General features: G+C 45.5%; 1 protein-coding gene across 6 annotated transcripts in view; it reads left to right on the top strand.

The window, feature by feature from the left end:
* CCDC148 (coiled-coil domain containing 148) overlaps positions 1-14,241 on the top strand; it is a 46,086-nt gene extending 31,845 nt beyond the window's left edge. For 5 of the 6 annotated variants that reach the window (XM_063401093.1, XM_063401094.1, XM_063401092.1 and 2 more), the window contains 5 exons: positions 3,552-3,692; positions 4,946-5,064; positions 11,141-11,258; positions 12,758-12,898; positions 13,677-14,241. In XM_063401093.1, coding sequence (XP_063257163.1) covers positions 3,552-3,692; positions 4,946-5,064; positions 11,141-11,258; positions 12,758-12,898; positions 13,677-13,823 — 666 coding nt within the window. In that variant the 3' untranslated portion in view covers positions 13,824-14,241. Of the gene's footprint in view, positions 1-3,551; positions 3,693-4,945; positions 5,065-11,108; positions 11,259-12,757; positions 12,899-13,676 lie in introns of all 6 variants that reach the window. The other variant, XR_010080858.1, reaches the window with a different exon arrangement.
* Positions 14,242-14,500: the final 259 nt, after the last annotated feature.

Below are 14,500 nucleotides of genomic sequence, written 5' to 3'. Positions count from 1 at the left end.
AGTTGTATCTGTAACACTGGGTGAATGGTAAATACATTATTGCTATTCAGATGTTAGAGTGAAAGAACTAATTTATTACTTTAATTAGTTTGAAGTGTACTTTACATTATTGTAATATGCAATATTGAAATAATGAACTGAAAAAAAGGTGTGTATGCATTCTGTTCAGCACAGCAATTTAATAAGTCACTTGGCAAAACCTCCTCTAATAATACATGAACTGTGAAATGTACTTGAAATGCCAATTGTAATTAAAAACTTTCAGAACTTAATGTTGGCAGTGCTTTTACTGCTAAAATGAAAACTGTTTTGTGGAACAGGCAATGGGAGAGCCAGGTTTCAGTGTATTTTCAATATTAGTTTAACTACTAGGGGTTTTCTTAATATTTAAATAAAACATTTACTGTTGACACAGTAAAATATACTCCTCTGATTTTGAACTCATAGGAATGGAAGAATGCAATCAGAACCACATTAATTTCCTTGTGCAGTCTGTGGTCTCAGATTTCTGCTGTGGTGAAGCAGAATTATTGTTTGGGGGGTTTTTTGCTCTCCAGACCTGCATGATCCTGCCTCTGGAGATAAGAGCCCGATGAATGCAGCAGCTTTCTTGGCACGCTTCAGCTGCAGGAATGCTGGCAATCCAGCATCAGGTGGTCACTTTTAAACAGTAGAGCCCTAAAGGTAAAAGCCCTAAAGGTAAAGCCTTTTCTGGCTTTTACCAATGTTCCTTTTTTTGTGGGTTTTTTTTGGGAGGGGGGGGGTTGTTGCAATTACATCTTTTTTGTCCCAGTTATGATTTTTAAAGGAAATTATTCTTCTTTTGCCCTAATGAAAAGACATGGATTATACAAACATGGGAGGGAGTGGGAATAACCTAAACTAATTTAATGTGCTGGATACAGAAAATAATAACTGGGTACTGTGAACAAGTATGGTGCAGTGAAACTCTCCTCTGGCATCCTTGTTACCCATTTTCCTGATTGGCCTTGGGCTCATACATTTAAAATCCTAACTAAAAAATTAAAAGGTAGATTCAGAATTGAAATTAAAACCAAAGCATGTTCTGCCCGCTGAGTAAATATATGTGTTAGTAGTGATGTAGGGCAGGAGTGGAGATACACACTGAGTTATTGGCCTGTCACTTCTGTCTGGGGAACACACTGTGATTAATGCTTTGTCAGCTCAGTGAAGTTCTGAATTTGATGCTTGGTTATGCTCATTTGTTTGTACATAACCTGTCAGAAATCTAGATTGTGCCCCAATATTGATTTCTGACTTGGATCAAAAGGCTGTAATGAAGGAGGTGCGTGGAAAGAACCCCAGAAGGTGATCATGGCACAGGGTCGGGTGTCACACACACCACACAAACTGCTGCTGATACAGTGGATTCATGTGGAGGTTTGAGATGATTTCTGGACAGATTTCTGTGTCTGCTCATGCTGCAGTGTTGTTTGCTGCCTCCAGTCAGTTGTCATCGTCCCAGGCTCCCTGCAGGGCTGGCTCTGTTCTCCATGGGCATTTCCAGGCCCTGGCTCCCCTGAAGGATCAGGGAAATGCAACTTTGTTGGGAATTTATGGCCTCGCCATACCGATGGCTGCAATCAAACAACCAAACTAGTCCCTGGTTAATAGAGAAATGAAAGTCCAGAGAAGGCCACTGGAGGATCAGGAGAGTTCTCAGACATTGGGGAACTGAAGCTGCATCAGGGACTGCACAGGGTGGCGTTGACCTCAGCCGTGGAGAGCGTTTGAAAGGAGCGGGAAGCAGGATGTAGGGAAATCCAGGCTTACAAAAAGCAATTTTTTTGGTTACATAATCTGTTACCTCATATCAGTTGAGAAAATCTGTGATGTTATTACAGAAGTTTAAAGCTCCTTCAAATGCTCCTACAGCTTATCCCAGCTCCAATCTGAGTATGCTTTTAGCAGATTTCGTTCACTATTTGTTTGTCATTAGATTTTAAATCTTTCTATATAGGTTTTGCTTCAGTCTGTTTCAAAGCCAAGGTAGAAAGGATTGCATGTTCTTGTGACTCATTTTCAAAACATTCCTTTTTGAGTTCATTACTGTGGCAAGTGAAGGGAAACTGAAACAATTTAGCATTTTATTTTAGATTCTTAAACTGCCAAACTGCACAAGCAGGCTGCTGGCAAATTGATACATGAAGATTTCAGTTTAGGCAGCCCTGGTGTCACAAGTTGAAGTTTGTGGGAAGCTTGATTGGGGTGCAGAGGCTGAAGGGACCTCTGCAGAGGCCGAGGTCACCATTCCAGAATTCATCCAGCCTCCCAACAGGGCAGTGATGAATGCACTGGAATTTCAGGTGTTGCCCTCCTGTCGCTGGGCACCTCTGGAAGAGCCTGGCTCTGTCCTCTTTGCACCCTCTGCATTTTCAGGTTATTTTCATGTTATCACTTTGCCTGCACTCCATGAGAAGTCACAGCATTGTTCAGTGTATTGCAAAGCAAAAAAGTATAATTGTAATTTTGGCAAGAAGCAGGGCAAGCACGGCATCGTTCAGGGATGCAGCTCTCTGAGAACCTTGGGCCATGGGGAGTGCTGGATCTATAAAAAGAACATCTTTTATAAACACAAACCAGAAGAATTAATAATCTGCACACACAACCAGTCAAATGTAGTAAAGGTGGAAAAATTATAAGAATCTTCGTATGTTTGTATTAAAGTGCTGTAGCATGGAGAACCAGTTGAAAATGGCTGCAATGTTTGTTCCTTAGAGGAACGCAGAGTTGTGTTAGTGCTTGACAAATCCACTACAACAAGAGCTGGTGAGCCAACAAAGAGGAGCCTTGAATTACCCTGCAGAAACCTGCAGGAACAGCTGAGCACAGCAGTGCTGGTGACAGCAGCGAGGTGAATCCCACGCTGGCTGGGCACTGCAGGAGTGTCCCTGCCCATGGCCAGGTGTGCAGACAAGTTGTCTTCTTCAACCAACACCCAGGATCATCCAGGAATGGATTTTTGGCAGGCTGGGCTGGGTGGTCCGTGCCACTCCCAGGGAGTTTTGTTGGGAAGTGTGGCAGCCCTGCAGCGAGGGCTGAGGGAGCGTGGCCTGTCCTGCTCTGCCAGGCAGCCCTGCCTCTCCTCCTGCAGAGCAGGGGGTGGCAGCAGGCAGGACCCCCACGGGGCCCGGGCAGGGCTCCCAGGCTGGGCTGTGCCATCTGTGGCTGGCAGGTGACGTCCCTGTCACTAGTGAGCCCTGGGAGGAGCAAGGAGCTGCCACAGGAGTGCCTGTGCCAAAGGCTGCACATGGACTGTGCTCAGTGACCCTTGGTCTCCATCCCTTCCTAGGTGCTGAAGGGAGATTTGAATTACTGAGATGGTTTTAGCAATTTTGGCTAAAACCTTTTCACATGTGGTTTTATTGCATGTTATGCTATCAGTTGGGAGCTGCCCATGAACATGCAGAAAGGTGGTGCTTGTTAATGGTTGATAAGATTATAAATCTTGCTTTGTAAGCAGATTACATGAGCTTCGCAGGATCAGTTCCAGTCTGCTGCAGGACTGTCTCTTCAACTGCTTCTTCCAGGTTCTACAGTGGAAAGCACAGCAGGAAGAAGCTGCTAAACTAGAAGCTGCTGTAGCTGCCAGAAGAAAAGAAAAGGAAGATGAGAGAGAAAGGCTACAGAGAGAACAGGAAAGCATTCGCAGAGCTCAGCATAAAGAGAAAGTATGAGAAATTTTTATATATTTTTGCATATATCAATGTGTACTATTGCTTCTAAAACCTATAGCTGATCTCATAGCACATGTATTCTTGTACAGTATTATGTATTGATGTAGAGATGGGTAGCTGGTTAGTCAGGTCTTGCCCCAGTCCATTTTAGCTCTAAAGCTGCCTGATCTGACACACCAGTCATGACACTCTATTGCATTTCTCAGGAAAAAGCCTCGGCGAGTCACTGTGCCACAAAAGGAGCAGAGGCACGGCTGCTCTGACTGCACAGGTCTGCTGGGAGAGCATGGCAGCCCCGGTGCTGCAGCTGTGTGCTGCAATGCAGCTGTGTGCTGCAATGCAGCAGGGAGCCCTGCAGCACAGCACGGGGCTGCAGGGACACCCCTGGGGGACAATGCTCCCAGGGCTTGTGTCCTGACTCCCTGGGAAAGGGCTGGGATGCAGCTTAACAGAGGCCCAGAAATGCACTGTAGTGGATTAATGCTTTGGAAAATCACGCTGTGCCACAAGTGTCTGTGCTGGCCTTTTCACTAGAGTGACACGGCCAGTCTGTGTTTGTTTCACTGAGATCTTACCTCTTGAGTGCAGGGGCACAGACAGGGACATTCAGTGAGCATTTGTTGCTCAGGTCACGAGCAGCTTTGCTCCTCTCTTTGCTGCAGCTGGTTCTGTGTGTTTGCCTTGTACACGTGGTGTTTGTAGGGGCAGGGGGCTCTGAAAGCACAGGGGAGGAGGGGGCTCAGGGAGGCAGTGCTGACCCCACCACCACCAATTCTATCTGTAAACACTCTGGTTGTGTAAAGTTTTCTCTTGCTGTGTGTAATGTCTGTACAGAGCAGCCCTCTGCCTATGCACAGATGGAACAGCAGCTGTTTGGGGTCAGCAGTCCTGTGTTTCATTGCAGTATTTTACATCCTAGATCCTGAAAAGGGCTGATAACCTTATGCTGCAGCTGCTTTACTGGGGAATGCAAGCACAATGGAAGTCGTGGTCTTCAGACTGTGGTGGAAAAATGTATTCAAATTAGTGTTCACAGTCTGGTTTTACTACTTTTGTTCTGGGGGCTCCATACCCTCTTGCTCTGGTAGTAAATATTCTGTTAGCCTGTAGTGCTCTAAAATAGAAATCTTAGTCCAAAAGGATCAAAATTGGAATCCTTAACTTAATGCTTTTTTACTTGGTTTGTTCTCACTGTCTGAGCTTTGGAATGAGTGTTAATTTGTTTGCTGTATTTGTTCAAACTCTAGCTGAAAAAATATTGGGCTGAGAAAGAGCTCAAGTGGCAAGAACAGGAGGAGAGAGATCTGCAGCATCTGGAGGAATTGAGAAAGTTGATGGCTGAACAAGCAGCCAAAGACAGAGAAAGGTAAAAGAAATTAAATGTGAATACCTATAGTATCAATAGGATCTTCTTATAATCGTATTTACTTTGATCTCCTGATTTTCTTTTTTAAAATAAATTGAGGAAAAGTATATTTTTTTTCCTTCCTGTTTGGCAAATGCTTCAAATGATACCATAAGGTTGCATCCTAGGTGATTGTGTCCTAGATGCAATTTATTTCAGTTTGTTAATTCAGTTCAGTTAATTCACACCCATCAAAATTTCAGACCATTGTAAGCACTAAACTGTCATAAAATGTAGCTGAGTAATAAGACCTTCTATATTTCACTTTGAATAATGTTTTATAATCAGGTTTAGTTTGTTTGAGGGGCAAGTGAAAGGAACACATTCAGCACTTAACAGACTCAAAGATATTTATTGTTATCTTAGAGAGTCCTAAATTGCTCATCTAGTTGTAGATGTCCTTCACCTGTTTGATGGGATTTAGGACTGGAGCCTGCTCAGGCTTGAGTTGCCAAGTTTTTGCTGCACAAGTTGGACCTTTCACGGCCTATTGAAGAAATCCTGGATTTCACAGAGGAGTCCCTCTGTCAGAGGAACATAAACCCCTGTGTAGTCCCGTTATAACTGCTCTCAAAGCACAGGCTGACTCTTTTACATAGAGGAAGCACCAAGTTGTGTGGACCAGAAATGCAATTAAAATAGGATTAAAGTGCCATTGGCATTAGAATATTAAACTTGCTCTTAAGGATTCTGTGGGAAACAATACTTGAGTGTTACTTTGTTAGGACACCTTGCTGACAATTTAATTTAAATGTCCATGTCCTTATGCTGCAAATATATCCATCTCTACCTTTCATTAGAAATGCCTGCAGTGGTTTTAGCTCACAGGAGAAGGAACACATATATTTGAATTAGTGAGAGGAAATAATCACCTCTTCAGGCTATTGTGATCAGAAGTCAGTAAATGTTCAGCATTCTGTCCCTCAGACTGACCTGCTGTACAAAATGAAACCTTTCACTGTGCGGGTCAGGTACACACGTGGCACTGCCGTGTCCAGGGCAGCACTGCAAACTGGGAGTGTCCTGGCAGTGTCCCAGCATCTTCCACCTGTCAGGGCACAGGAACTGGGTCTGTGTCTCTGCAGAATGCTCATGAAACACAGGCTGGAACCACACTTCTGATCCAACACATTTTCGGGGCCTTCTGGAAAAGGACAAAATGAGCTGACTGACTATTCCAAGTACAGGAGATGGCCTGAATAATGCATAGATTTTCTAGTAGGTATAATAAAATATTTTTAAAAACTTCTGCTGTTACCCTGAATTGCTTTTAATCAAACTAAATTAATTTAAAATTAACTAATTTGGTTTATTTATGAAAAAGAAACATATTATCACAGAGTCACTATGGTGCTCTGTTTACTCAGGTCTTTGTAATTGTAATAGCCAGAGCTCTAACCAGGTCAAAGGAAGGGAATAAAGGCACCTGAAACTGGATGGAGACTTTCAAGTGATGGAGTCCAAATTTGCATTCTGCCACTCCTGTCTGAGAGTGGAGATATTTGACTGTTTGGGCATTTCAGTTTTTGACTGTGAATGTTCCTAGGTAGCTGCAGTTGTTTGTTGTCTCCAGATTGTGTTAACCCACACATGCCTCAGCCCAGTGGGTGAAACTTTCTGTAGGATCCCATAGATGCTGAGCAAATGAAATGGGATGAGAATAGTGAAATCAAGCAATCCTATTGAGTGATGTTCTCTGCATTCAGAAAAGGGGGGAAAGGGTTGTGATTTCTGCTCCAAGCCCAGTGTCTATTCTCTATTAATTCTTTTATCCAAGTAATTTAATACAAAACTTGTAAAACAGTGCTTACAAGAATCACTGGGGCAAGATCTGCCCCAGTCCTGTTAAATGCCCCCAGATGTAGGCAAAAATCATACTTTTGTGCTTTCCTCTGTTCATTTGGTGCTGTTTGCTGATAGTGGCCCACTTGTTAAAGTAGGGTGGAAGTGCCTTACCTGACTGCTGTATGTCCCTGTGGGTCACTGTGTTTGCTGATTGTGCAGAAATTGCAGATTTAAACTCCTTCAGGCTGAGAACTAAGACTAAACTGTCTGAACGAGAGCTCTGGTTACTGGTGTGCTGTCAGAAAAGGTCTGGGCTGGCCACATTTGAAAAGGAAAGCAGAGAGTTCTGGTTCTCTGTTTCTTCCTAATAAAAATGGAAGGTTTATAGCTGACAGCCTGAGAGAGACAGGTGCTCCAGAAACCAGCAGGTGTGAGATACACGGTGTGTGCTCTGCTCACTGGCACTCAGGGGAGCTCAGCCCTGTTCTCCTGGCACGGCTGAGGCTGCTGGGGTAAGGAGTTAGTGCCCCATGGGAGGTGCAGTGTGGGGCAGGAGGTGCCTCTGCTGCAGTCCCTGCTCCGTACGTGCAGGATCTCACAGAAATCACACCCTGCTACACTGAATGTCTTCACCCCACGTGTCTGTGTCTTTAGAATCCTAAACCCTAAATTATAAGCTCTCTTTTAATGTGGTGTCAACAACTACCAACCACATTTAAGTCTTACTGTGCTTGAAAAATTAGCATCTAAAAAGGCAAGGGTTTGTTGCTGCCAGTCCACTTCTTCTTTATCATCTGTGCAGTGAATTTTAGTCAAGTTCTCCATCAGGTCCTTGAGGCAGGAAATGGTTTGAAAATACATCACATGTTCTAAAAGAATGTTCTCCCCCCAAAAGCAATAGATTAGGCATTACTCTTACAGGGTGAAAATAAAATTGGCATGGAATTGTGCAAATATTTGCACTGACTACCTGTGGGAAACAGGCTGGCACAGTCCTGTTCTGCAGGGAGGCAGTGAGTGGGGAATCCTGCCCTGTTCTGCCCCAGCACCTGAACTGCTGCCAGCCTGGCCCCAGATTCCAAGGGAAGGCAAGGACTGCTCTGTGCCAGGATTTGGTGTGATTGGCCCATGGGAACAGCGGTGGCCACTGTTTGCCATGGGCTCTCTCCTCCAGGGCCGGGATGCTGCATCTTCCCCGTGCCCTCAGAGCAGATCCGTGTGGGCTCAGCTCCCTCGTCCCACCTCAGAGCTCCCACATGCTCCCCTGAAACTCTCCTGGGCTCTCCTGACAGAGTAGTTCATTATTTCCTATTGAATATTTATGAGACAGTGTCTGAAAGCAGAGTTTGAATGAAAATATGCTTCTCAAAAATTACACAAATATGTACCTGCAATGTTACCAAAGGTACCTTTACTGAAAGTAATCAGTTATGTTCATTTATCAGCTGATGATTTATTGAAATTTTACTTACTGTGGTGCTTAAAAGCAAAATTGAGTATTCAGTTATTTTCATTTTGAGGTTTTCTATAAAATTACCTTTACGTAGAAGAAATGGTAGATAAAATGTTGCTAGGTGTAATAGAGCAAAAAAGAATGAACAACTTTATTTAGATGTGAACAGAGTGAAATCAAAGCTTGAGTAAACATTGGAAGCCAAGTATAAAAAATTGTTGGAAGGGCACTCCAACTTAGGAACATGATGTGCAGTTGAGTGTGTGTTTCCAAGGGTGCCTGCTTTCCCTGGGTGTGGATTTCACAGCAGTGCCATTGCCTGCCGACAGTGACACCCCATCTTTGTCACTGCTGGCTGTCTCTCTGCAGCCTGAGGAGGATGGCAGCACAGCCACGAGAGCACGGCCCTGGGGGTGCCCCGCTCTCCCTGCACGCTCCCTCCTGTTCCTCCCTGCCTGTTCCCTGCCCGCTCCCTGCCTGTTCCCTGCCTGTTCCTGCCTGCCTGTTCCCTACCCGCTCCCTGCCTGTTCCTGCCTGCCTGTTCCCTACCCGCTCCCTGCCTGTTCCCTGCCTGCTCCCTCCTGTTCCTCCCTGTCTGTTCCCTGCCCGCTCCCTGCCTGTTCCTGCCTGCCTGTTCCCTACCCGCTCCCTGCCTGTTCCCTGCCTGTTCCTCCCTGCCTGTTCCCTGCCTGTTCCTGCCTGTTCCTGCCTGCTCCCTGCCTGTTCCTCCCTGCCTGCTCCCTGCCTGCTCCCTGCCTGTTCCCTGCCCTCTCCCTGCCTGTTCCCTACCCGCTCCCTGCCTGTTCCTGCCTGCTCCCTCCTGTTCCTCCCTGCCTGCTCCCTGCCTGTTCCTCCTGTTACCTCCTGTTCCCTGCCCTCTCCCTGCCTGTTCCTGCCTGCTCCCTGCCTGTTCTCTCCTGTTCCCTGCCTGTTCCCTTCAGCCAGGATCACCTGGACTGGTTCAAACTGGGCATGAAAAGGCCACAGAATGCTTCAGTTTGGCACTGCTTGGCATTCCCCTGTGCAGGAAAACTGCCAGGGACAAGACCAAGGGTTTGAAGTTAGGCCTGGCCAAGTGCACCCCAGTCCTCCTTCCTGGCTTTGCACAGGAGCTTCCAGAGTACTGATTTTCATGTTTGATAATTCTGGAGTATTTTAAAACGTGTATCACAATAGTCAGCTCAAGCAGAGTGAAATGATTTCAGTATCATTTTTGTCATTTTTCATTTAAAAATGAAGATCTGCTTTTTATTAAATGTTCTCCATATAAAAAGCAGATTAAGCTTTTTCCCTGGTACAGAATGACCCCTGAACACTCCTGCTGTGGCATTTCTCTGCCTAAACTACAGTGCACATTGTGAGAAACTGGAAGCCTCTCTGGGGTACCCTCAGGCAGCCTTGTACCACACTTGGGATAAATTTGTTTGTCCTGCTAATTGTGATTGGGTTATTGACACAGAGGTCTGCTGGCCACCAGCAGAATTGTAGGTTTAGTTCTGATTGTTGCAGTTTATAGTACAAATTATATACTTCTTTGAGGTTACTAAAATTTGGAGAGTAAGAAAATAACAATACACGTTTTATTGTAGTTGAAGCAGCTGTCTCGTCTCAATTTCTCTAAAGGCAAGTTCAAATTTGAAGGGCAAAAGGAAGGCAATTCTCGAAATTCAAAGCATGACATTGGCAATTCCTATAGAACTAGAAGTGACATCCCAACAAAAATCTAGAGCTCCACAAGGAATAGACTCTGCACAATAGTCTAAAAATGCCTGCAGTGAAAGGCGGAGCAGCACAGTAATGCTCTGGGTAAAGTTCTGGAGTTACTGGTGTGAACCTCCAGGTTTTTCCTTTGGAAGAAGGATGCAAGTCTCAAAGTTTTTTTTTCTTTTTCCAATGACAAGACTGGGAGTGAGGTGTTTCTTTTAATGGAAAGGGTTATAGGAAAGATTTCTTCTGCCATACACAGATGTGAGAGAACATTTCTTCTTGGCAAAGAAAATTGGGGAGAAAAAAGAGTACCAGGGCTATATAAAGCATGCTAGAGAAAATCTGTGGTCTAGACGTGGAATCTGAAAGGTTAGCCAAGTTGTTTAAAAGAACAACTGACCAACCAAAACCCACTGAGAAACAAATCAAAAAGCACAATTCCCTCAAACTCCCCTTGCCCCAAAAATACCCAAAGAAAAAACTCCAACACAAAGAGGGCACTGAAGTGCAAAAGCCCCTTTGCCTTGCTGGGGTGTTTCGATGAACCACCACGGCACCCTAAGGTGGGTACAGAGATCCCCGGGGCAGTTTCGGAGCTGAGCGGCAGCACAGGACTGCGGCAGGGTCCCTGCCCAGGTTCCCCGGTCCCTGCCCAGGTTCCCCTGTCCCTGCCCAGCTTTCCCCCTGTGCTCGCAGGGTCCCTGCCCAGGTTCCCCGGTCCCTGCCCAGGTTCCCCTGTGCTCGCAGGATCCCTGCCCAGGTTCCCCGGTCCCTGCCCAGCTTTCCCCGGTCCCTGCCCAGGTTCCCCTGTGCTCGCAGGGTCCCTGCCCAGGTTCCCCGGTCCCTGCCCAGGTTCCCCGGTCCCTGCACAGCTTTCCCCTGTGCTCGCAGGGTCCCTGCCCAGCTTTCCCCGGTCCCTGCCCAGCTTTCCCCTGTGCTCGCAGGGTCCCTGCCCAGCTTTCCCCTGTGCTCGCAGGGTCCCTGCCCAGCTTTCCCCTGTGCTCGCAGAGTCCCTGCCCAGGTTCCCCGGTCCCTGCCCAGCTTTCCCCTGTGCTCGCAGGGTCCCTGCCCAGCTTTCCCCTGTGCTCGCAGGGTGCAGTTCCGGAGAGCCTTGCAGGAGCAGCGGCAGCAGCAGAAGAAGGCGCTGGCGCTGCTGCAGGCGCGGCAGGAGCAGGAGAGGCAGGAGCGCCTGGAAGCGCTGCGGCAGCAGGTGGGCTGGGGCGGGCAGAGGGAAACAACCGTAGCTCAGCAGCAGAGAAATGAGCAGGGAAAAGGCACTCTAGGTCTGACCAACCGGAATTCTCTCCTGTTGTAAACCCTATGTCCTTTGTAGCTCTGACAACAGGAACGTTATGACATTAAATTGTACTGTAGGAGCTGCTGATATCTCAGAGGCGATAGAGAAGGGTTTTTTTCCAGGTTGGATGTGATTTTTCTTCTGTGTTTTTTTCTGGGTTTTGTTTGTTTTAATAACCTTAAGTCTGCCTTGAGTCTTAGGCAAGATTTATGAGTAATTTATATCCTTTTTGAATTCTGAAACCTTGCACGCCTTGGATGACTTTTCTTCAGAGATATTTGAGTCTCTGAAACTTTTGCACATTACTTTTAAAAAGACATCCACAAAATGCTTATTAATGCTTGCTGATGTCATAGTAGAAGTAGGGCTAAGGTTATTTTTTTCTGATGACTTTTGAAAAAGTAATAGTGCCTTTATTTACATTTCTGTATGTAATCTCCTTGTTTTTTCCTCCAAAGAGGCTGGTTGGTAGTCATGATCTATTGAGCCCTTCCCACTGACTCAATTCTCTTGTCAGAGTAGAAAATGCTTCTAGAAGGGCCTTTGCCTGGGATGGTGATGCCCCCACTTTATTATACTTCTCTGACCAACATTTCTTCTCTGTTTCACACTAATGAAATGATGCTTCATAAAGTATGTACATTATTTTTATGGGGAGGGGGGGAAAGATCTTTACTAAAGTAATTTAGCTCGTAAATGTTTGGACAGCCTGTAAATACCAAGATGACATTTTATTAAAGAGATGGATGAAAAGAATTATCATATGCAATTTAAAGGGATTTTTTTCCTGGTTTTAGCCATTCTTCATATGGACTTCAGCTATTTTTCTTGTGCATCTTTCTGTATTTTTCCAAAGTAGTATTAGCCTGTATCTGAATATTTTAACACAAAGGAAGTAAACAATGAAAAAAGATTAACTCTGGCACAATACAGTGTCTGGGAGTCTTTGATATTGATCTAGCCACAGGAAATTACACAGTTAAAGCAGATGCACTTCAGAAAGAAATCAGAGTTGTATTATTTGGGGCATATCACTCAATGTTGTTGCCCATGACTCTGTAAAAATAGTGAACTATCACCCTGAAGAGTTTTGTTTTCATTGGAAGAAAAAGAAGAAAGTCTGGACTTCGGGAATTGTGGGTATTGCAGAATTGTGAGGCTGCTGGGTCCCTGTAGACTGGGCTGGACACTGGAGCTCGTGTCAGTGTCTGTTGGAGAGCTCAGGGTGCTGTGCTCATCTCTCACACGTCTTTGCTGTGCCCAGGCCGCCTCTGCAGGGGACCCTGCGCCGCTGTTCCACTGCAGAGACAGGGAATAAAGGTGTTCTCAAGGGGTGTGTTACTGATAATGACCTACTCCCACCTTAGCTCTGCACACACAGAGTAATTTTCACTCTCATATTGCGTCTTTAGGTTGCTGTTGTTGCAAAATTAGATCCAGCCAGAGCAGTGGCTGACACGGTGGCGTCTAAAGCTCGGATGGGCATAGGAGCCAAGGAGGAGTTTGAGCTGCAGCAGCCGCTGTTCAGGCTGCACACCTACAGCGAGGAGCAGGTAACGGGCTGTGATCGTGCTGTGTCAGTGCAGTGGGAACTCAGCTACCTGAACTCGTGCTTCAGGGCACTCACTCAAATTTCAAATGCACTCAAGGAACATCTTGATAGCTTTAGATTCCCTCACTGTTCCCTATCTGCTCAGTCAATGCATTTGCAATTCCCATTTTGGAATTTGAAAATTATTTACAAAAGGAGAAGAGCTATGGTACAAATCTGTGGTGTAAAAGCTTTCTTTTGATACTGAATAGGATGAAATCTAACAATGTCTAATAGCTAAAGTTGTCCAGCACTTCCCATTTTAAGACATTTTAAAGCTTCTCTGTTTGGTAATGGAAAGATGTGGGTTTTGTTTGGTTATTAAAATTCCCCAAATCTGCCCAATGTATGAGGTTCTGACAAATCTTAAACATGCTCTGGAAACAACGTGTCGCTCTTCCTTGTACTTCCAGCGCAGTCCCACTGCAGACTGAGGAACAGGGATTGGAAAGAGGCTTACAAATTGTGTCAGATAAACTTTTGACAAATTTCAGAAGTAATTTCCCTGGGATTAATTGTTGTTCTGACAAATGGAAGTGGCACTGCCATGTAGGCACAAGGCAACACTGTGAGAATAATCATAAAGGCCTTTGAAGCACTTGGATTGTGTAGGAACAACCAGGAGGAGTTTGGAGTCTGTGCTGCAGTTGGGCTGTGTGCATGGAGAACATGAGGGAAGGCAGCAGCTCCTCAGGAAACTTTTTGGTTTCCATTGATCATTGCTGTGGTTTTTTTAACAGGTCATTTCTGACCCCAGGCTCCGTGTCGAGCTCACTCTCCGAGAAGCTGGACTGCATAAAACACTTTATGCAAGAGAGGTTTTGTCAAAACTTCCACCACCGACGCTTCCAAGAAGAGACATGGAATCTACAGCTTTTAAAATGTAGAGCCCCTCTCATCTGAGGGGCACAGGAGCATCAGGGGGCTGGTCTGGCCCACAATATGCAAACCTTAAACAGATTTGCTCTGGTTGTGTCCTAGAACTGCTCCGTTCCCTTGTGTGCAGCCATTCCAGAGCACTGCCAGCCTTCCTGAGCTGTGCTGCACCGCATTTCCCCTGCCTGGCGCGGGTCTGGAGAGCTGGGCTGTGCTGGTGTGCTGTGATTGCCCACGGCCCTTTCCTCTGGGAGCTGGGACTCCGTGCTTGAGGACTCCTACACACAGCACAGGCCAATCTGATGTGCAGCACCTGGAGTACAAATTCTTGGGATTTCATTGGCAGCAGAAGTCCAAAATAGCTTTGCACAGCAGTTACTTTAGATTTTAAGATGTTACATGAATAAATCCCACCATTTTCTTTGCATATTTCTTGAGAATTTGATTCTTTTAGTTATAAAGTCTTCATTGCCATGGATATTTCTAATATTCCTTGATTATGGTAAGATGAAACTTAAACCTTTGTCTAGATTTAGAAGGCAACTTGCTGCATCATATTTACTGCAAACCAGTCATACAATTTCATATTGCAAATTATTTTTAAGTATAAATTATAAATAGAGCTGGGATCTTTATTTTTTTATTTTCTGGTGTGACAGACTCCTCAGAGTGAGCACAGGGTCAGCCC

This window comes from Prinia subflava, chromosome 6 (assembly GCF_021018805.1).
Source record: "Prinia subflava isolate CZ2003 ecotype Zambia chromosome 6, Cam_Psub_1.2, whole genome shotgun sequence".
Classification (NCBI taxonomy): Eukaryota; Metazoa; Chordata; class Aves; order Passeriformes; family Cisticolidae; genus Prinia; species Prinia subflava.
This window is presented reverse-complemented; position numbering and strand designations above follow the sequence as displayed.